The sequence below is a fragment of the Chiloscyllium plagiosum genome, unplaced genomic scaffold, assembly GCF_037043375.1.
Source record: "Chiloscyllium plagiosum isolate Xiang-an unplaced genomic scaffold, Cpla_swu_hap1 HiC_scaffold_45, whole genome shotgun sequence".
Taxonomy (NCBI): Eukaryota; Metazoa; Chordata; class Chondrichthyes; order Orectolobiformes; family Hemiscylliidae; genus Chiloscyllium; species Chiloscyllium plagiosum.
The window spans coordinates 23,139,433-23,162,842 of record NW_028270183.1 but is presented as its reverse complement, the minus strand read 5'-3'; the positions used below and the strand labels follow the sequence as shown (position 1 = coordinate 23,162,842).

At 46.1% G+C, this 23,410-nt stretch overlaps 1 protein-coding gene across 1 annotated transcript in view; it reads right to left on the bottom strand.

Annotated features, from left to right (window-relative positions):
• tecrb (trans-2,3-enoyl-CoA reductase b) overlaps positions 1–13,106 on the bottom strand; it is a 101,643-nt gene extending 88,537 nt beyond the window's left edge. Inside the window, exon 1 of the mRNA XM_043694707.2 lies at positions 13,026–13,106. Within this exon, the coding sequence (XP_043550642.1) occupies positions 13,026–13,040 (15 nt within the window). The 5' untranslated portion in view covers positions 13,041–13,106. The remainder of the gene's footprint in view (positions 1–13,025) is intronic.
• Positions 13,107–23,410: the final 10,304 nt, after the last annotated feature.

Here is a 23,410-nt window from a genome sequence, read left to right as displayed (position 1 = left end):
GCGATTTTTTGTGCTTGTTTTAATGTTGTTCAGTTGGTCATTTAGGTCACGTGTCTTTTCATGTTCCGTGGTTTTCATTAAGATTGCACTCCACAGTCCTGCTGATGGGCAGGTTTTTTTTCCATGTTACTGACATGATTTAACAGGAACACGAAAGTCCCACCATTCATGGGGGTCACATTCCCAGAAAATGTCTCAAATCAATGAACTTTAAACCAGGAGCTACTTCGTTGCTTCAAACAGTGGATCATCAAACGTTAGATTCGTAGCTGACAAAATAATGCCCACGAAGTATACTCCGATAACTGAACTTGCGCAGAGTCAGCACATAAACATTGGGACTTTACTGTAGTGATTTCAATGCTGCCCGATGAAGAATTGCTGGAAACGATAATTCTGACACCAAAATCTGCATGACCTTGGTTTCCTGCAACACTGGACTGTTTTTGTTTCATAAAGCAGCTGCATCAATTAGATGGTACTTCGAAACCTTTGCCAGACTCAGGATTTCATGCGTCCTTTTTAAAAAAGTATATGCTCACTGTATTTTTGGTGATGATGTATCCATTCTGATACATCAAGACTCCTACTGATACACGCTTCGCGAGATCAGGCCAGTAGCTAGTTGCTGTTCTCATGATGTCTAAGACCAAATGTATCATCATCACAACAAACTGCTTCTTTTTCCACCCTCACACCAGATTCTGCCCAACATAGAATGCTCTCTCTGCAGCATGGTTATCTGACAGGCTAACAAAGGTTACGACTATTAGCTTGAAACCAGTTTCATACCTTGTTTGTCTGTTGGAACACACACTTCTCTTCACCATTTCCCCCACACAGCAGACCCTGTGTGGATATCCCTCAGACCAGTTACCTGTGCACAGTCTACACTGCCTGCTTGACTCCTTACACCCAGACAGAAGGCAAGTAAAGCACATATTTGAGACAAAAGAAATTAAGGCTGATTACTAACAAAAGGATGTTATAGCTGAAGCGGTGAATGGGTTAGTGGTTGATTAATTTGCTGACAATATGCAGGCTCACTATTTTTAAGTCTGGAAAAATTGGGTCACCATAATTGCTGGGTTGACTGAATCAGTGGTTTACTAAAGAAGTTGAATCTCATGAGAAGAGGAAGGTGGCGGCTTATGTTAAGATGAGACATGAAGGCTCAGTTAGGCACTTGGGAGTTATAAGTTAGCCAGGAAGGACTTAAAGAGAGACCGAAGAGGAGCCAGGAGGGGACATGAGAAGTTCACTGGCAGATCAAGGAAAATCCTAAAGCTTTCTATAGGTATATCAGGAGTAAAAGAATGACTAGAGTAAGAATAGGGCCAATCAAGGATAGTAGTGGGAAGTTGTGCGTGGAGTCCGAAGAGATAGGAGAAGCGCTAAATGAATATTTTTCATCAGTATTCACACTGGAAAAAGACAATGTTGTCAAGGTGAATACTGAGATACCCTGAGATACTCCGCCCCCACCCCAGTCTGACCTATCACCCTCACCTTGACCTCTTTCCACCTATCACATTTCTGACGCCCCTCCCCCAAGTCCTTCCTCCCTACCTTTTACTTAGCCTGCTGGACAAACTTTCCTCATTCCTGAAGAAGGGCTTATGCCCGAAACGTCGATTCTCCTGTTCCTTGGATGCTGCCTGACCTGCTGCGCTTTTCCAGCAACACATTTCCAGCTCTGATCTCCAGCATCTGCAGACCTCACTTTCTCCTCGAATACTGAGATAAGGCTACTAGACCAGACAGGATTGAGTTTCATAAGGAGGAGGTGTTAGCAATTCTGGAAAGTGTGGGCCAGATAGGATTTATGCTAGGATTCTCTGGGAAACCAGGGGGAAGACTGCAGAGCCTTTGATTTTGATCTTTATGTCATAATTGTCTAGAGGAATAGTACCAAAAGACTGGAGGATAGCAAATGTTGTCCCTTTGTTCAAGAAGGGGAGTAGAGACAACCCTAGCAATTGTAGATCAGTGAGCCTTACTTTGGTTGGGGTAAAGTGTTAGAAAGGCTATAAGAGGTAGGATTTATGACTATCTAGAGATGAATGTTTATTAGGGATAGTCAACACTGTTTTGTAAAGGGTAGGTCGTGGCTCACAAACCCTATTGAATTCTTTGAGAAGGTGACCAAACAGGTAGATGAGGGTAAAGCCGTTGATGTGGTGTATATGGATTTCAGTAAGGTGTTTGATAACGCTCCCCACGGTAGGCTATTGAACAAAGTATGGAGGCATGAGATTGAGAGTGATTTAGCAGTTTGGATCAGGAATTGGCTAGCTGTAAGACGACAGTGGGTGATGGTTGATGGGAAATGTTCATCCTAGAGTTCAGTTAATAGTGGGGTACCACAAGGATCTGTTTCGGGGCCACTGCTGTTTATCAGTTTTATAAATGACCTGGGTGAGGGCATAGATGGAAGGGTTAGTAAATTTGCGGATGATACTAAGGTAAGTGGAATTCTGGATAGTGTTGAAGGATGTTGCACGTTACATAGGGACATAGATAAGCTGCAAAGCTGGGCTGAGAGCTAGCAAACGGAGTTTAATGCAGAAACATGTGAAGTGATTCACTTTAGATGGAGGTAAGATTCTTGTAGTGTAGGTGAGCAGAGAGATCTCGAGTTCCATGTACACAGAACCCTGAAAGCTGCCACCCAGGTTGATAGGGTTGTTAAGAAGGCATGTGGTGAGTTAATAAATAGTTTCGGAGCCATGAGGTCATGCTGCCGCTATACAAAACTCTAGTGCGGCCACATTTGGAGTATTGCATACAGTTCTGGCCACCGCATTACAGGAAGGATGTGAAAGCTTTGGAAAGGATTCAGAACGAGATTTACTGGGATGTTGCCGGGTATGGAGGGAATGAGAATGTGTATAGGGTATAAGCAGGTAGGTAAAAAGAGTTAAGTTCTGAGTTTTGTGAAACAAGAGGTTCAGATGAGCACGACCCAGATCATATAAGAACATACAGTTAACAATGGGGTGCTGGAGGCAAGGGTAATGGGTTAACAAGGTGGAAAAGCAGTCATTATGTCGAGCCATTTAACAATATTGGAAGCATTCAGTATGCAAAGTCTGCAAACAAGGGGAAAAGAATCCTTTGTATGAATCCAGTTAACATGGTTAAGAACATTCATTGTATAACAGTAAAGGGCTTGGCCTCTGCTAATTGATATAGATTAGATTAGATTAGATTACTTACAGTGTGGAAACAGGCCCTTCGGCCCAACAAGTCCACACCGACCCGCCGAAGCGCAACCCACCCATACCCCGACATGTACCCCTTTTTGCCTAGCACTACGGGCAATTTAGTACAGCCAATTCACCTGCCCTGCACATCTTTGGACTGTGGGAGGAAACCAGAGCACCTGGAGGAAACCCACGCAGACACGGGGAGAATGTGCAAACTCCACACAGTCAGTCGCCTGAGTCGGGAATTGAACCCGGGTCTCTGGCGCTGTGAGGCAGCAGTGCTAACCACTGTGCCACCGTGCCGCCCAGAATGACTATATAGTTCATTGAGAAAATGCTTTTCCAGAGAAGACAGTGAACTCATGTCTCTGCACATGGGTGATCATTCTCTCTCCCTCTAGGTCCTGGAATAAAGATGGAGGTAAAACTATACTATGTCTCTGAGCGTTTTGCTTTGGGGGGGGAACGGGACTGCAAAGGCAGAGGTTGAAAAGGAGAGTTATGCATCTATTGGAACAGTCAGGTAAAACTACACTGTGTCTCCGAGTGTTTTGCTTCGACTGAGGGGGGAGTGGGATGACAGGAAGCTCTTAAGAGGAAAGGCTGAGGGACTTGAGACTGTTTTCATTAAAGAGAAGAAAGTTGAGAGGTGACTTAATTGAGACATATAAGATAATTACAGGATTAAATAGGGTGGACAGTGGGAGCCTCTTTCCTCGGAGGGTGATGGACTGCACAAGGGAACATAGCTTTAAATTGAGGGGTGATAGATATAGGACAGATGTCAGAGGTAGGTTCTTTACTCAGTAGTAGGGGTGTGGAATGCACTGCCTGCAACAGTAGTAGACTCACGGACTTTAAGGTCATTGGATAAACATATGGATGAAAACAGAATATTGTAGGATTGGTTCCACAGGTCAGCACAACATCGAGGGCCGAAGGGCCTGTTCTGCTCTAACATTCAATGTTCTAACTCTCCTTTTCAACCTCTGCCTTTGCAGTCCCGTTCCCCCCCAAAGCAAAACGCTCAGAGACATAGTATAGTTTTACCTCCATCTTTATTCCAGGACCTAGAGGGAGAGAGAATGATCACCCATGTGCAGAGACATGAGTTCACTGTCTTCTCTGGAAAAGCATTTTCTCAACGAACTAAATAGTCATTTTATAGGGATGAGCATCCAGTTAAGGCAAAATACATACTGATTGGGTGACCATTACAATTAGTGAGCATCAATAGTAAAGATTAAGCCATCTGCTGTTACACATTGAATAACTGGCTTCACATAATGAATACTTTTCACCTTGTTAAGATGACCTCACAAACTGAATGCGACTTCACCTTGTTAAATGGCTATACATAATGAATGCTTTTCCACCTTGTTAGCCCATTACCCTTGACTCCAGCACCCCATTATTAACTAAGTTCTTATCTGATCTGCGTCATGGTCAGCAAAACCTCTTGTTTCACAAAACTCAGAACTTAACTCTTTCCCTGCCTGCTTATACCCTATACACATTCTCACTGTCAGCTGAGGTGTGGTGCCCCTCAGGTTAAGCCACCACCAGTTATCTCTCTCCGATCAGAGGCATCCCTTTCGTCTGGTAAGACAATGCCAGCTTTACCGTTACGATATTAAAATCTTGGAAACTGTTCATTCACAACATTTATACCATACACGATGATAAACAAAACAAGATATACAAAGTCCTTTTAGATTTTTTTAATCAATTGGTTCAGATATGTTATGATATTTCAGAGGACTGGAGCCAAGCCACCTGACCCAGAGTTTGGGACATTACTCCTGCAGCACAGGACCCTAAAGAATCAAGGATTGGCTGGAAAACCAGCAATGCTGGTCAGCACAGGGACGGAAACTGCAAAATTGTCATGATTAGCATCATGTTCAATTATCATGGGAGGAATTGTAATTCTGAAATTCATATTTCTCATTTCTGTACTTTTCTAATTTATCGCTATTTTATATTTTAGAACATTTGCCATGCCGGACTTCTAATTTCTTTATTTTCTAATTACTTTTTCCAAGAATTTGTATTCAACAATCTGCACTGAGAAACCATTGGACCTAAGATGGTGCCAGAAGTGGTACCTTGTAAACTTTTCACTGTACTCATATGAAGCTAATTCGATTCAACCAGTGTGCAGAGATTTTTTAAAGCCAATCTGTTTGGACTGTTATGATGCAACATCATAGGACTTAAACCTAGACCTTCTAACCTAGGCATGTGGACATGACCACTATCAAAGAACCCCCACAAAGCCCTTTTATAGCTGTTAAATTGGGGGTACTGATTATTCTCATTATCACTCAGAAATCAAACAATGTTGACAGTTTACATAGAACAATACAGCGCAGTACAGGCCCTTTGGCCCACGATGTTGCGCCGATCCAAGCCCACCTAACCTACACTAGCCCACTATCCTCCATATGCTTATCCAATGTCCGTTTAAATGCTCATAAAGAGGGAGAGTCCACCACTGCTACTGGCAGGGCATTCCATGAACTCACGACTCGCTGAGTAAAGAATCTACCCCTAACATCTGTCCTATACCTACCACCCCTTAATTTAAAGCTATGCCCCCTCGTAATAGCTGACTCCATACGTGGAAAAAGGTTCCCATGGTCAACCCTATCTAAACCCCTAATCATCTTGTACACCTCTATCAAGTCACCCCTAAACCTTCTTTTCTCCAATGAAAACAGCCCCAAGTGCCTCAGCCTTTCCTCATACGACCTTCCTACCATACCAGGCAACATCCTGGTAAATCTCCTCTGCACCCGTTCCAGTGCCTCCACATCCTTCCTACGGTGAAAGATACTGACTATTAGGATCCAGTGAAGTCAAAATAACAAGATGGGCCTATTTACAAAAATGGGTGGTGCCACTATTTAAGAAAGGTGGCAAGGAACAACCAGAGAACTACTGACTGGTAAGCCTGACCTCAGTGGTGGGCAAGTTGTTGGAGGAAATCCTGAGGGACAGGATTTACATCTATTTGGATAGGCAAGGACTGATTAGGGAGAGTCAACACAGCTTTGTGCGTGGGAAATCATGTCTCACAAACTTGATTGAGTTTTTTTGAAGAAGTAACAAAGAGGATTGATGAGGGCAGAGCGGTGGACATGATCTATGGTGGACTTCAGAAAGGCATTCGACAGTTCCCCATGTGAGACTGATTAGCAAGATTAGATCTCATGGAATACAGGGAGAACTAGCCATTTGGATATAGAACTGGCTTGAAGGTAGAAGACAGAGGGTGGTAGTGGAGGGTTGCTTTTCAGACTGGAGGTCTGTTACCAGTGGAGTGCCACAGGATCAGTGCTGGCTCCACTGCCTATCGTCATTTACATAAATGATTTAGATGTGAATATAAGAGGTATAGTTAATAAGTACAACGGGATCTTTATCAGATGGGCCATTGGGCCAAAGAGTGGTAGATGGACTTTAATTTAGATGAACGTGAGGTACTGCAATTTGGAAAGGCAAATCAGAGCTGAACTTATACACTTAATTGTAAGGTCCTGGGGAGTGTTGCTGAACAAAGAGATCTTGGAGTGTGTTTTCATAGTTCCTTGAAAGTGGAGTTGCAGTAGAGGGGATAGTGAAGGCGGCATTTGGTATGATTTCCTTTATTAGTCACAGCATCGAGTACAGGAGTTGGGAGGTCATGTGTAATCTGAATAGAACATTAGTTACCCCACTTTTGGAATCGTATTTGCAATTCTGGTCTCCCTTCTATGGGAAGGATGTTGTGAAACTTTAAAGGGCTCAGAAAAGATTTACATGGATGTTGCCAGGGCTGGAGGATTTGAGCTATAGGGAGAGGTTAAAAAGGCTCGGGTTGTTTTACCTGGAGCGTCAGAGGCTGAAGGTTGACCTTATAGAGGTCTTTTCCCTGGGGTGGGTGTGTCTAGAACTAGAGGGGCATATGTTTAGGATGAGAGGAGAAACATTTAACAAGGGACCTAAGGGGCAACGTTTTCATGCAGTGTGTGGTGCATGTCTGGAATGAGCTGCCAGAGGAAGTGGTGGAGGCTGATATAATTACAACATTTAAAAGACATCTGTGTGGGTACGTGAATAGGAATGGTCTAGAGGGATACGGGCCAAGTGCAGACAAATGGGAATAAATTAATTTAAGATATCTGGTCGGCATGAACTTGTTGGACCAAAGGTCTATTTCTGTGCTGTATACCTCTATGACTCTATGAGCAAATGATTAACCTAGAGCAGAATAGCTTCATAGCTCTCCAGTTGCTAGGTTTTTCCCCCTCTTTGGTACAAAACAATTGTACCAAAGAAGGTTGCTGGGATACACTGAACCCAGTAAAAACAGAACCATAGCTAAAAAGGAGAGCACACAACATCCCATCCAAACATTAGCACCTTGTAACAGGCAAGTCAGTCTGAAATGGTTACACTACTACCACACATAGGCACTGCAAGATCAAAGATAGAAAAATGAAATAAATCAGTTGCCTTTTGGTAACATCGGTTGAGGGAGGAATATTGGCTGAACAACATAAATGACTGGTTATGGCATCAAGATAGATTCAATCAAAAAGACAGCTACTCTGACAATGCAGTATGCTCTAATTACTGCATTACCCAGATTGTTACAACTGTCCTTAAAAAGCTTCTAAATTATGGAAATCTGTCAAAACCCTGCAGCCCTCTCCTAATCCAGTGTCAGCCGAGGTTCAGCTCAGTTAGAAGTCATGGATTCAGTCACATTAGTAGGTATGAACACAAAGTAGATTCTTCAATTCAGGTGCTATATTTTTGGATGCAACATTAAAAAAAAAAGAGGCACTGATCTGAGCATAAGTTGTTAACAGGGTAGTTCTGCTAGTTTCCTAAAAAACCTTTACTTGCATCACATTATCTGGTCAGTTATTACATTTGCTACCTAGGGAATTCTGCTATGCTCAAATTGGCTGCCACATTTTCTTGGAGAAAGTGAGGGCTGCAGATCAGAGCTGAAAACGTGTTGCTGGAAAGGCGCAGCGGGTCAGGCAGCATCCAAAGAACAGGAGAATCGACGTTTCGGGCATAAGCCCTTCTTCAGGAATTCCTGAAGAAGGGCTTATGCCCGAAACGTCGATTCTCCTGTTCCTTGGATACTGCCTGACCTGCTGCACTTTGCCACATTTTCTTCCACAGCAATGCAATGGTAAAAGAAAGTACTTGAGTGTAAAAAGGTTGTGAAATATATTTCACAATCAAGTCTTTTTCTTCCCCCCAGGCAATGAAAACTTGCATGGTCAGTTGAGCAATAACAGTGCAAAGTACAGCTGCAAGGCCTTCCACTATCAAACTGCCAGTTGATATTTCACAATCATGACTCTGGTACAAAGAAAGGCAACTCGGGTGAATGAGGAGACACCAACAGGAGAGAGAAAGAACAGATTTCAACATGCTGTAAGTGTGTGAAATAATTTTAGTTCATGCTGATGTACAGCAGCAAATGGGCTACTTGGAGACAGTAAAGACTATAAATGCTGGAAGCCAAAGTCAATTGATGTAAAGCTGAAGAAGCACAGCAGGTCAGATAGCATCAGAGGAGCAGGAAAGTCAACGTTTCAGGCTAGAATCCTTCATCAGGACTTGGGAGTTGGAAGGGAACCCAGAAATAAACAGAGGGATGTGGGGTGGCACTGGGAAAGGGTAGGTGTGTTGATGATAGGTGGATGCAGGTCAGGAGTAATCGTGATTCGTTAGTGGGGAGGGGTGGAGTGGATAAGTGAATACTAAGATGGACAGGTTAGGTCAGGACATGGAATGAGGCTGGGAGTGTGAGATACTTAAACTGGTAAACTCTATATTGAGGCCATTGGACTGTAAACTCCTAAGGCAAAATAGAAGATCTTGTTCCTCCAGTTTGCATTTCACCTCATGGTGGAGGAGGCCTAGAATGGACATATCACCAGAGGAGTGGGAGGAGAAGTTGAAGTGGATGGCAACCGCGAGGTCATGTTGATTGGTACTTGTGGAGCGCAGGTGCTCTACAAACTGGACTCCAAATCTGCCTTCAGTCTCCCCAAAATAGGAGACCAGAAGCAATGGATACAATAGACCAGGTTGGAAGACATGCAGGTGAAACTCTGATCTGAAAGGATTGTTTGGACAGAGTGGAAAGGGGAGGTGCAGGGACAGGTTGGTGAGAGTGTAGAGCTGACAAGGGAGTTGCAGGTGAACGGTCACTATGGAAATGAGATATGGGTGGGGAAGGAAATATTGTTTTGGTGGTGGAGTCTGATTGTAGGTGACGAACGTGGTAGAGGATGATGGGGAAAGTGAGGACTGCAGATGCAGAGTTGAAATGTGTGGTGCTATAAATGCTGGAAGCCAAAGTCAATTGATGTAAAGCTGAAGAAGCACAGCAGGTCAGGCAGCATCCGAGGGGCAGGAGAATCGACGTTTTGGACATAAGCCCTTCTTCAGGAATGAGGCTGGTGTGCCAAGCGCGCGGAGATAAAAGGTAGGGGGGAGGGAATTTGGGGGAGGGGCGCTGGGAATATGATAGGTGGAAGAGGTGAGGGTGAGGGTGATAGGCCGGAGAGAGGGTGAGGGCGGAGAGGTCGAGAAGATGATTGCAGGTCAAGAGGGCGGTGCTGAATCCAGGGGCTGGAACTGAGATAAGGTGGGGGGAGGGGAAATAAGGAAGCTGGAGAAAATCGACATTCATCCCTTGTGGTTGGAGGATTCCTAGGCAGAAGATGAGGCGCTCTTCCTCCAGGTGTCGTGTGGCCAGGGTCTGGCGATGGTGGCGGCCAAGGACCTGCATGTCCTTGGCGGAGTGGGAGGGGGAGTTAAAGTGTTCAGCCATAGGGCGGTTGGGTTGGTTGGTGCGGGTGTCCCAGAGGTGTTCCCTGAAACATTCCGCAAGTAGGCGGCCTGTCTCCCCAATGTATAGGAGACCACATCAGGTGCAGCGGATACAGTAAATGATGTGTGTGGAGGTGCAAGTGCATTTGCAACAGATATGGAAGGATCCACTGGGGCCTTGGGGGGAGGTGTGAGCGCAAGTTTTGCACTTCTTGCGGTTGCATGAGAAGGTGCCGGGAGTGGAGGTTGGGTTGGTGGGGGGTGTGGACCTGACGAGGGAGTCGCGGAGGGAATGGTCTCTCCGGAACGCTGATAGGGGTGGGGAGGGAAATTTATCCCTGGTAGTGGGGTCTGTTTGGAGGTGGCGGAAATGACGGAGGATGATACGATGTATCTGGAGGTTGGTGGGATGGAAGGTGAGGACCAGTGAAGTTCTGTCCTGGTGGCGATTGGAGGGGCGGGGTTCAAGGGCGGAGGTGCGGGAAGTGGAGAAGATGCGGTGGAGAGCATCGTCGACCACGTCGGAGGGGAAATTGCGGTCTTTGAAGAAGGAGGCAATTTGGGTTGTTCGGTAGAGGAATTGGTCCTCCTGGGAGGTGAAGGAATTGGGAATATGGGATGGCGTTTTTACAGGGTGCAGGTGTAATCTAGGTAGCTATGGGAGTCGGTCGCTTTGTAGTAAATGTCGGTGTTGAGTTTGTCGCTCGAGATAGAAATGGAGAAGTCTAGGAAGGGGAGGGAGGAGTCTGAGACCGTCCAGGTAAATTTGAGGTCAGGGTGGAAGGTGTCAGTAAAGTGGATGAACTGTTCAACCTCCTCGTGGGAGCACGAGGTAGCGCCAATACAATCATCGATGTAACGGAGGAAAAGGTGGGGGGTGGTGCCAGTGTAGCTGCGGAAGATGGACTGTTCCACATATCCGACGAAGAGGCAGGCATGGGCCCCAGCTGCCTCCGACGAAGAGGCAGCTGGGGCCCATGCAAGTGCCCATGGCTACTCCTTTGGTTTGGAGGAAGTGGGAGGATTGGAAGGAGAAGTTGTTAACAGTGAGGACCAGTTCAGTCAGTCGAAGGATGGTGTCAGTGGAAGGGTACTGGTTGGGTCGGCGGGAGAGGAAGAAGCAGAGGGCTTGGAGGCCTTCGTGATGGCGGATGGAAGTGTATAGGGACTGGATGTCCATTGTGAAGATAAGGCGTTGGGGGCCGGGGAAGCGAAAATCATGGAGGAGGTGGAGGGCGTGGGTGGTGTCCCGAACGTAGGTGAGGAATTCTTGGACTAAGGGGGACAGGACAGTGTCGAGGTATGCAGAGGTAAGTTGGGTGGGGCAGGAGCAGGCTGAGACAATGGGTCAGCCAGGGCAGTCGGATTTGTGGATTTTGGGCAGGAGGTAGAAACAGGCGGTGCGGGGTTGTGGGAATATGAGGTTGGAGGCAGTGGATAGGAGATCTCCTGAGGTGATGAGGTTATGGATGGTCTGGGAGATGATGGTTTTGTGGTGGGAGGTGGGGTCATGATCAAGGGGGCAGTAGGAGGAGGTGTCCACGAGTTGGCGTCTAGCTTCAGCAGTGTAAAGATCGGTGTGCCAAACTACCACTGCGCCTCCCTTGTCTGTTGGTTTGATGTTGAGGTTGGGGTTGGAGCGGAGGGAGTGGAGGGCTGCGCGTTGTGAGGGTGAGAGGGTGGAGTGGGTGAGAGGGGTGGACAGGTTGAGGCGGTCAATGTCGCGGCGGCAGTTGGATATGAAGAGATCAAGGGTGGGTAAGAGGCCAGCACGGGGTGTCCAGGTGGATGGGGTGTGTTGGAGGCAGGAGAAGGGGTCGTCAGAGGGTGGGCGGGAGACCTGGTGGAAGAAGTAGGCGCGGAGGCGAAGGCGGCGGAAGAAATGCTTGATGTAAAGGATGATGTATTAGATTTTGAAATTGATGGGTTTAATAGGTGAGGACCAGAGTGACTCTATCCTTATTGTAGGGAGTAGGGAGCTTGAGTGCAGAAATTTAGTAAATAGGAGAGATGCAGTTGAGGACATTATTGATCACAGTTACGGTCCCTAAAGTTGGATAATGTCTGACAGTGGAACATCTCACCCTGTGAGCAGATATGGCAGAGGAATTGGATGTAAGGGTTCACATTTTTGTAGTTGAGGTAGCTGTGGGAGTCAGTGGTTTTGAAATGGATGTCAGTGGTAACTTGTTTTCTGGAGATGGCAACGGAAAGCTCCAGGAAGAGAAGGCAGGTGTCAGAAACAGCAGAGGTGAATCTGAAGGCAGGGTGGAAGCTGTTTGCAAAGCTGATGAACTGTCCAATCTCCTCAAGGGAGCATGAGGCAGCACAGATACAGTCATCAATGCAGCAGAGAGGGGTGAGGGATGGTGCCTGTGTAGTTGCAGAAGTGGGACTGCTGCACAAATCATACAAACAGGTAGGATGAAGGGCTTTTGCCCAAAACGCCGATTCTCCTGCTCCTCGGATGCTGCCTGACCTGCTGTACTTTTCCAGCACCACTCTAATCTAGACTGAGCTCCAGCATCTGCAGCCGTCACTTTTGCCACACAAAAGGGCTCAATTGGCTACACTGCGTGCATATTAATTGTGGAATGTACATTCCTATCAGAACCAGAGCTCTCCTTTTCTCCGTCCCAAATAGGTCCCACACCCACTCCTTATCTCCTCATACCCGGGGAGGTTGGGTTTGAGGACAACGAGGTGATACGCATGCGTGGCGAGGGCCAGCCGGCTATACGCATGCGTGCTGAGACACCGTTAGCTCCCGCTAGCCAGATATGCGCCTGCGCAGTTTCCAGCAGAGGCCAGTGCTGATGCTTTGCGCAGGCGCTGTACTAATTATGCCGGACCGGCAGCGAGGTATTAACCCTCCTCCTCCTCCTCAAACAAACAACCCGGTCCAGCTCAAAGGCTCAGTCTCCACCCCCCGCGGGCGCTGCATCCGCCGCCCAGCTCCTCACTCACCTCATAATGCTTCATGTCTGCTTCCCGCACTCGCTCCCTCTCTCGCGCTTGCAACAACAACCCGCCTAACGAACTTCGGCATCCACGTGATGACAGTGGGCGGGGTCTCCAATCTAATCCAATGGGGGCGCGGGACAGTGAACAGCGTTGAGCCAATCCTGGCCAAGAGCCCAGATTTACAGCCGATGAAATGCGAAGGGGAGCCTCCTTGTCCCGCCTCTTCCAATTCAGACCAATCGGCGCCGGCCGCTGTGCTAAGGCGCTGGACTGGTCTGTCGTATCAGCCAATGAGAACTCGCCCGGCCCAAACGATGGGCGGGGTTGTACAGCCTGGTGGTCAGGTGGGAAATGGAGTAGGATTGGGTCGATGTGATGAGTGGCCTTTGATTTTTTTAAAGCTGAAACATTAGAATCATAGACTCCCTACTATGTGGAAACAGGCCATTTGACCTAACGTGTCCCCACTGATCCTCCAAACAGTATCCTTCCCAGACCAGTGCACTTAACCTACACATCCCTGAACATGTGGGCAATTTAGCACGTCCAATTCACCTAACCTGCACATCTTTGGGAATTTTGGAAAATTTTAAATAATGCTTCAAACGAATAATGCAACATTAAGAGTTATAATAATAATTGGAATATTGCAAAAAAAATTCAACTTCCATTGGCTGTAGGGTCAAACGGGGAGAAATTCAGAAATCAGAACTGCAAAGGGACCTGGGTGTCCTAGTTTCAGGTTCTCTTAAGGTAAACTTGCAGGTTGAATCAGTAGTTAGGAAGGCAAATACAATATTGTCAATCATCTGTGTACAAAATAATGAGAGGAATAGTTAGAGTCAATAGCCAGAAATTTTTCCCCAGGGCAGGATTGACTGGTACAAGAAGATATAGTTTGAAGATATTAGGAGGAAGGTACAAAGGAGACGTCAGGTAGGTTTTTTTACACAGAGAGTTGTGAATGCATGGAATGCATGACCAGCGGTGGTGGTTGAAGCAGAGTCATTGGGGACATTTAAGTGACTGCTGGACATGCACATGGATAGCAGTGAGTTGAAGGGGGGCGTAGGTTGTTACTATATTTTACATTAGGATTAAATCTCGGCACAACATTGTGGGCCAAAGGGCCTGTTCTGTGCTGTACTTTTCTATGTTCTACATTCTATGTTCTATCTCAAGTGGACTAGAATATATAAGCAGGGATGTTCTTTTGAGGCTTTATAAAGTTTTGATCAGACCATATTTAGGGTATTATGTGCAATTTTGGCCCCCATATTTCAGGAAAGATATATTGGCCCTGGAGTGGGTCCAGAGGAGGTTCACAGGAATTATCCCAGGAATGACAGGCTTAACATAAAAGAAACATTTGAGGACTCTGAGACTATACTCAATGGAGTTTAGAAGGATTAGGGGGATCTGATTGAAACTTTCAGAATACTGAACAGCCTGGACAGAGTGGACATAGGGAAGATGTTTCCATTGGTAGGAAAAACAAGGACCCAAGGGCTCAGCTTAAGAGTAAAGCTTTTAGAATGAAGATAAGGAGAAACTTACTTAGCCAGAGAGTGGTGAATCTGTGGAATTCATTGCCACAGAATGTTATGGAGGCCAAGTCATTGAGTACATTTAAAACAGAGAAAGATAAGTTTTTGATTGCCAAAGGATCAAAGATTAGAGGGAGAAAGCAGGAAAATGGCGTGGAAAAACCTATCAGCCATGATTGAGGGGCAGAGCAGACCGAATGGGCTGAATAGTTTGATTTCTGCTCTTCTTATGGTCTAATTTTATGTATGTATGGAGAAGAAGCCTGAACACCAGGAAATGTAAAACTTGCTCAATTGGGTACAGAATACCTTCAAGCTTTATTCAGTTCACAGTATGTATATTACAATTCCCACACTCCCATGTCCATATGCCTCACATTATCTTTGTTTTCCGATAGTCTTGCTATGCATTGTCTGTTCCTTACCCAAAGCCTCTGACTGTGGCTTCTACATTACCAGCCTTGACAGTCTGAATAACCTCCTCCCACGAGGAGGTTGAACAATTCATCAACTTCACTAACACCTTCCACCTTGACCTTAAGTTAATGTAGACAATCGTGGACACCTCCCGCCCCTCCTGGACCTCTCCGGCAACTGACACAATTACAGATATCTATTTCGAACCCACCGACTCCCACAACTACCTGGTACAACTCCTCCCACCCTGCCCCCTGTAAAAACGCAATCCTTTACTCCCAGGAGGAGCAATTCTACTCCAAGACATCCCATATGTCTTCCTAGTTCAATTTCCTCTCCCATGAGATCAACAATGTCCTCCAACACATTCCTCTACTTTCCACACCTCTGCCTTGAACCCACCCCTCCACCCACAACAAGGATAGAACCCCTGGTCCTAACTTTCCACCCCACTAATCTCCAGATACAGTGCATTATCCTCCACCATTTCTGCTGCCGACAGTCACCCAAGATATATTTCTCTCCCCATCCCATATGCGTTCCGCAGGAACCATTCCCTCGTTAGGTCTACGCCTCCCCACCAACCCACTCTTTATACCTGGCATCTTCCTTTGCCACCGCAACAGGTGTAAAACCTGCACCCACAACCCGTCCTCACCTCTGTCAAAGGCCCCAAAGGATCTATTCACATCTGCCAGAGATTTTCCTTCACAACCAAACACCTCACCTACTGTGTCTGTTGCTCTCAATGTAGTCTCCTCTACACTGGTGAGACAGGATGCCAATTCACTGAACATTTCAGGGAACATCTCTGGGACACATGCACTAAACACCGCCCTGTGGCCCTCCCACCTCCACCAAGGACACGCAAGTCCTGGGCCTCCTTCACCGCCAAATCCAAGTCACCTGACGACTGAAGAAAGAAAGCCTCATCTTCCACCTTGTGACCTTTCAACCACAAGGCATCAACATTGACTGCACAAGTTTCCAAATCTCCCTTCTCCCCACCTCATTCTAGATTAAAACCTCCAACAGCCCTCTTGACCTATCCTACCTATCCATCTTCCTTCCCACCTACTTGCTTCATCCTCCTCACTGATCTATCCTAACCACCCTCACCTGCATCTTTCTATCACCTTCCCAGCAACCGTCTCCCAAGCCCCATCTCCACACCCCTACTTATCTCTCAGCCCCTTTGGGTCCCCCCACATGCCTGATGAAGAGTTTATGCCCGAAACATCGATTCTCCTGCTCCTCAGATGCTGCCTGACCTGCTGTGCTTTTCCAGCACCACTCTCGACTCTGATCCCCAGCATCAGCAGTCCTCACCTTTATCTAATAGCTGCGTGAAGTTCTGCAGTCTGAATCTGCACAGGGGAAAGAATTCAATGAGAATGCATTCAAATGGAAGCTAGATGAGTATGAGAGAGAAGGGGATCCATGGTTATGCTGATTACTAGATGAGGAAGGATAAGAGTAGGCTTCCAGATGTCTGGCTAGAACTAAGCACTTGTGTTTTATTTTGCCAATTGAAGTCATCATCACTGGCTTGGAACTACAAAGCTATATTCTCCAATCCAACGTCCACAGAATTTTGTGTGGTTTTGATTCAAATCAATTACTCATCCATTGTTTCTCATCCCCACATTCCAACTCACAGTTCAAGTGCTATGTTTTTCAAAGTTTGTGCGAAGATTTGTAGCTCGGGTGCTCCTTGTTGTGGTTCTGTTCGCCGAGCTGGAAGTTTTTGTTGCAAACGTTTCGTCCCCTGGCTAGGCGACATCATCAGCGCTTGGGAGCCTCCTGCGAAGCGCTTCTTTGATGTTTCCTCCAGTGTTTATAGTGGTCTGTCTCTGCCGCTTCCGGTTGTCAGTTTCAGCTGTCCGCTGTAGTGGTTGGTATATTGGATCCAGGTCGATGTGTTTGTTGATGGAGTTTGTGGATGAATGCCATGCCTCTAGGAATTCCCTGGCTGTTCTCTGTCTGGCTTGCCCTATGATAGTAGTGTTGTCCCAGTCGAATTCATGTTGCTTGTTGTCTGCGTGTGTGGATAGAGCTATGTTATTCTTCATTTTCAGTACTGACCCAACTGCTGCCCCAGCCTAAAAACGAACATAGCTGTTCATTCAAAAACCTTATTGACAACAGTTATAGAGTCATAGAGATGCACAGCACGGAAACAGACCCTTCAGTCCAACTCGTCCATGCTGACCAGATATCCCAACCTAATCTAGTGCCAGCACTTGGCCCATATTCCTCTAAACCTTTCCTAATCATATAACCATCAAGCTGCCTTTTAAATATTGCAATTGTTCCAGCCTCCACCACGTTCTCTGCCAGCTCATTCCATACACGCACCACCCTCTATGTGAAAATGTTGCCCCTTAGATCTCTTTTACATCTTTCCCCTCTCACTCTAAACCTATACCCTCTAGTTCTGGACTTCCCCACCCCAGGGAAAAGACTTTGTCTATTTATCCTATCCATGCTCCTCATGATTTTATAAAACTCTGTAAGGTAAGCTCAGCCTTCAATGCTCCAGGGAAAACAGCCCTAGCCTGTTCAGGCACTCCCAATAGCTCAAACCCTCCAACCCTGGCAACATCCTTGTAAATCTTTTCTGAGGATCCTTGGGAGAAAAATCTCCGTCCAAATTCTTGAAGTGCTTCTTTATTGGTCTTCCCTGTTATTAGTACATCATTGCAATAAATGACAACCCGACCTTGTACAATGTTCTCCGTCATCACCTTAAAAACTGCACAGGCTAACGATATCCCAAACCGCAGTCTCGTATATCAATACAAACTCTTATGGGTACTAATTGTAGCATACTTCTGGGAATCGTCACCTAACTGCAATCATACGGCTCACGTCTAGCTTTCTGAAGGACAGCCTCCCTGCCAGCTTGGTGCTTAAATCCTCAATGTGAGGGATTGAATATTTATCCAGCTGCAAAAAAGCTGTTTGTTTAAAATCTCCATAAGGTGAACTGACTTGTTGGGATTCTCAATAGGTACAACCTGTGCTGCCCATTCCGCAAACTGGAGTAGTTTGATGATTGCTTTGCTTTCCAGCTTTCTGATTTCGGCATCTACCTTTGCCCAAGAGGCAAATAGACAATAGACAATAGGTGCAGGAGTAGGCCATTCAGCCCTTCGAGCCTGCACCGCCATTCAATATAATCATGGCTGATCATTCCTAATCAGTATCCTGTTCCTGCCTTATCTCCATAACCCTTGATTCCACTATCTTTGAAAGCTCTATCCAACTCTTTCTTAAATGAATCCAGAGAGTGAGTCTCCACTGCCCTCTGGGGCAGAGCATTCCACACAGCCACCATTCTCTGGGTGAAGAAGTTTCTCCTGAGCTCTGTCCTAAATGGTCTACCCTGTATTTTTAAGCTGTGTCCTCTGGTTCGGCACTCACCCATCAGTGGAAATAGGTTTCCTACTGCCAGAGTGTCCAATCCTTTCATAATCTTATACGTCTCAATCAGATCCCCTCTCAGTCATCGAAACTCAAGGGTATACAAGCCCAGTCGCTTCAGTCTTTCAGTGTAAGGTAATCCTGCCATTCCAGGAATTGACCTTGTGAATCTACGCTGCACTCCCTCAACAGCCAGAATGTCTTTTCTCAAATTTGGAGACCAGAACTGCACACAGTACTCCAGGTGCGGTCTCACCAGGGCCCTGTACAGCTGCAGAAGAACCTCTTTGCTTCTATACTCAATTCCTCTTGTTATGAAGGCCAGCATGCTATTAGTCTTCTTCACTACCTGCTGTACCTGCATGCTTGCCTTCATTGACTGGTGTACAAAAACACCCAGATGTCTCTGTACTGCCCCTTTACATAAATTGATTCCATTGAGGTAGTAGTCTGCCTTCCTGTTCTTGCCACCAAAGCGGATAACCATACATTTATCCACATTAAACTGCATCTGCCATGCATCTGTCCACTCACCTAACTTATCCAGGTCACCCTGTAATCTCCTAACATCCTCATCACATTTCACCCTGCCACCCAGCTTTGTATCATCAGCAAATTTGCTAATGTTATTGCTGATACCATCTTCTATATCATTAACATATATTGTAAAAAGCTGCGGTCCTAGCACGGATCCCTGCGGTACCCCACTGGTCACTGCCTGCCATTCCGAAATGGAGCCGTTTATCACTACCCTTTGTTTCCTATTAGCCAACCAATTTTCAATCCAATCTAGTACTTTGCCCCCAATACCATGCGCCCTAATTTTACTCACTAGCCTCCTGTGTGGGACTTTATCAATAGCTTTCTGAAAGTCCAGGTACACTACATCTACTGGATCTCCCTCGTCCATCTTCAGAGTTACATCCTCAAAAAATTCAAGGCGATTAGTCAAGCATGATTTCCCCTTCATAAATCCATGCTGACTCTGTCCTATCCTGTTACTACTATCCAGATGTGCAGTAATTTCATCCTTTATAATAGACTCCAGCATCTTTCCCACCACTGAGGTCAGACTAACTGGTCTATAATTTCCTGCTTTCTCTCGCCCACCTTTCTTAAAAAGTGGTATAACATTAGCCACCCTCCAATCCTCAGGAACCGACCCCGAATCTATTGAACTCTGGAAAATAATCACCAACGCATCCACGATTTCCTGAGCCACCTCCTTCAGTACCCTGGGATGCAGACCATCAGGCCCCGGAGACTTATCAACCTTCAGACCTAACAGTCTCTCCAACACCAATGCCTGGCAAATATAAATTCCCTTAAGTTCAGGTCCTTCAGCCACTGTTACCTCAGGGAGATTGCTTGTGTCTTCTCCAGTGAACACAGATCTGAACACAGATTTAATTCCTCTGCCATTTCTTTGTTCCTAGTAATATATTCCCCTGTTTCTGTCTTCAAGGGCCCAATTTTTGTCCTAACCATTTTTTTGCCTTGCACATACCTAAAAAAGCTTTTACTATCCTCCTTAATATTCTTGGCCAGTTTACCTTTGTACCTCATTTTTCCTCTGCGTATTTCCTTCTTAGTAATCCGCTGTTGCTCTTTAAAAGCTTCCCAGTCCTCAGTTTTCCCACTTATCTTAGCTATGTTATACTTTTTCTCTTTTAACTTTATATGTTTCTTTACTTCCCTCGTCAGCCACGGCCGCCCATGCCTCCTCCTGGGATCTTTCTTCCTTTTAGGAATGAACTGATCCTGCAACTTCTGCATTATACACAGAAATATCCGCCATTGTTCCTCCACGGTCATCCCTGCTAAGGATGACCATTGAACTTTGGCCAGCAACTCCCTCATAGCTCCATAGTTCCCTTTATTCAACAGAAGTACTGTCACTTCCGACTGTACCCTTTCCCTCTCAAATTGCAGATTGAAGCTTATTGTATTATGGTCACTACTTCCCAATGGCTCCCTCACTTCGAGGTCTCTGACCAATTCTGGTTCGTTACACAATACCAGATCCAGAATTGCCTTCTCCCTGGTCGGCTCCAGCACCAGCTGCTCTAAGAATCCATCTCTGAGGCACTCCACTAAGTCTCTTTCTTGAGGCCCAATACCATCCTGATTCTCCCAGTCTACCTGCATGTTAAAATCCCACCATAACAACTGTAGTAACATCTCTACGACAGGCCAATTTCAGCTCCTGATTTAACTTACATCCGACATCCAGACTACTGTTTGGGGGCCTGTAGATGACCCCCAAGAGGGTCTTTTTACCCTTAGTATTTCGAAGCTCTATCCACACTGACCCTACATCCCCTGACTCTAGGTCCCCCCGCGCAAGGGACTGAATATCATCCCTTACCAACAAGGCCACCCCACCCCCTCTGCCCATCAGTCTGTCCTTACGATAGCGCGTGTAGCCTTGAATATTCATTTCCCAGGCCCTGTCCACTTGAAGCCACGTCTCAGTTATCCCCACAATATCGTATCTGCCAATTTCCAAAAGAGCCTCAAGCTCATCCATCTTATGTCTAATGCTTCGTGCATTCATGTATAGTATTTTTAATTTGTTACTGCTCTCACCCTTCCCATCAACCCTTATTTCACTCAACCTTACAGCATGATGCCTTTCCGAGTTTTCTGCCTCATTGATACAGTTGTCTTTCTTGACTTCTTTTGTTCTAACTTTCCCTTCAATTTCCTTTTTAAACATCCAGCTTGTCCCCTCCACCCCGCTACTTAGTTTAAATGTAGCGGTGTTGCAGTAGAAAATCTGCCTGCCAGAATGCTGGTCCCTAACCTATTAAGGTGCAAGCCATCTCTCTTGTAGAATTTATGCTTACCACAAAATATACCCCAGTGATCCAAGAACTTAAATCCTTGCTTCCTGCACCAGTTCCCCAACCACACGTTCAAATCTATTATCTCCCTGTTTCTGGCCACACTAGCCCGAGGAACTGGAAGCAAACCGGAGATAACCACCTTGGACGTCCTGCTTTTCAGCCTTCTTCCTAGTTCTCCAAAGTCTCGCTGTAGTATGTTCCTCCTCTTCTTCCCGACATCATTTGTGCCGACATGTACCACCATCTCTGGCTCTTCACCCTCATCCTTGAGGATTTCCTGCACTCTGTCCGCGATGTCTTTCACTCTAGCACCAGGAAGGCAACACACCATCCTTAAATCCCGTCTGCTGCCATAAAAACCCCGGTCAGTTCCTCTCACGATGGAGTCCCCTATTACCACGGTTCTGTGCGATGTCCGATTCTTCCGCTCTGCCTCTGCGGCAACTTTTGATTGTCATCAGTCTCTGTTTCCAAAAGCTTCAACTTGTTCCTGACAGGTACTTCTCCCAGGGTCTCTTGCACCTGTCTCCTCTCCGCCTTCCTCATCGTCTGCTCTCTTCTGCTCTCTTCTGGCATGATTGGTGTAATAACATCGCTGAAGGTCTTGTCCAGAAAGATCTCGTTCTCTCGGATGAGCCTAAGGTCTTCGAGTTCTTTCGTCAGCACTGCAATATGCTCGGTCAATTGCTGAATGTGCACACATTTTCCACACATATACGAGCCAGACACACCAGAGTCGTTGACCTCCCACATCAAGCACGTAGCGCACTGAACCAGCTGGGTAGTCATGTCTTCACCCTCTTCAAATGTGGTGTATGGTACTGGTTGCCCTTGCACTATCGTGGAATTGCTTCCTGACCAATATGCAAGGTGGCCTTGGCTGCTCTGATAGTCCCTAGACTTCACTCAGACAGCCATTTTCTAAGTGAAAAATGTTGAGCCAATCTAGATTAATCTTTCTCAATCAATTTCACCCCATCAAGCTTGGACCTGAGCCTTTTACTAAATTCAGTGGGAACTGAACCAGCTGCTTCTCATAAGAGACCAGAACTGAAGTTGTACCCTTAATCTGTAATGGTTCCCTGGGATAGGGTTTCAGTCTAGCCAAAGTCTTGTGCAAACTTAAGGGTTGGAGTACAGAGTGAATTTTGTTAAAGACTGGTTCTGCGATTACTGAAACGGCTGCGAGAGTATTGAACTCCATCAGAACCAGGTGACCACTTAACCAGGTGGTTTATTTTGATTTGTTCTGATTTGGACATTGCTAAGCAATTTTATTTTCCAAACCAGCTGCAGGTGGACTTCCTAAGGTTTGCATCTCCTGGATTGAGTTCTCTTACTCAATTCGGTCTGATGGGACTTTTTTGCTGAATCAAGACCATATATGGGTGGCATGGTGGCCCAGTGGTTAGCACTGCTGCCTCACAGCGCCAGAGACCCAGGTTCAATTCCCGCCTCAGGCGACTGACTGTGTGGAGTTTGCACATTCTCCCCGTGTCTGCGTGGGTTTCCTCCGGGTGCTCCGGTTTCCTCCCACAGTCCAAAGATGTGCAGGTGAGGTGAATTGGCCATGCTAAATTGCCCGTAGTGTTAGGTAAGGGGTAAATGTAGGGGTATGGGTGGGTTGCGCTTCGGCGGGTCGGTGTGGACTTGTTGGGCCGAAGGGCCTGTTTCCACACTGTAATGTAATGTAATCTAATCTAATCATGTAATCTAATCTAATCTAATATACCAGCAGCAACTACAATGGCTTACCAGCTCAGATCCTGAAGAAAACATAACCCATTTGGCCGAGGCTTGGCTTGGTTTTAGGGCTTTGCTGTGGACTGACCTAGAGTCTTTCTGTTTAGGACATGTCCTGAGTGACACTATGCAATTGCCTTCCCCCAAGCTCAATTGGACTGCTGATGGTGTCCACTTCCATTTGAATACTCTGCAACTCATTTGCTCCACTTGCTGCTTTTTCCAATGATAAAGTCAGTTTGTTCCTGTTTGAAGTCCAGTTGGGCTTCAGCTTTTGCATGGTTACATCATTAACCCAACATACCAAATGGTATCTTCGCATCTCATTAAGTGTTAAACCAAAGTCACATGCCTCTACTAGTCATCTTAACTCATTAAAAATTCCAAAACAGATTCCCCTGGTTCT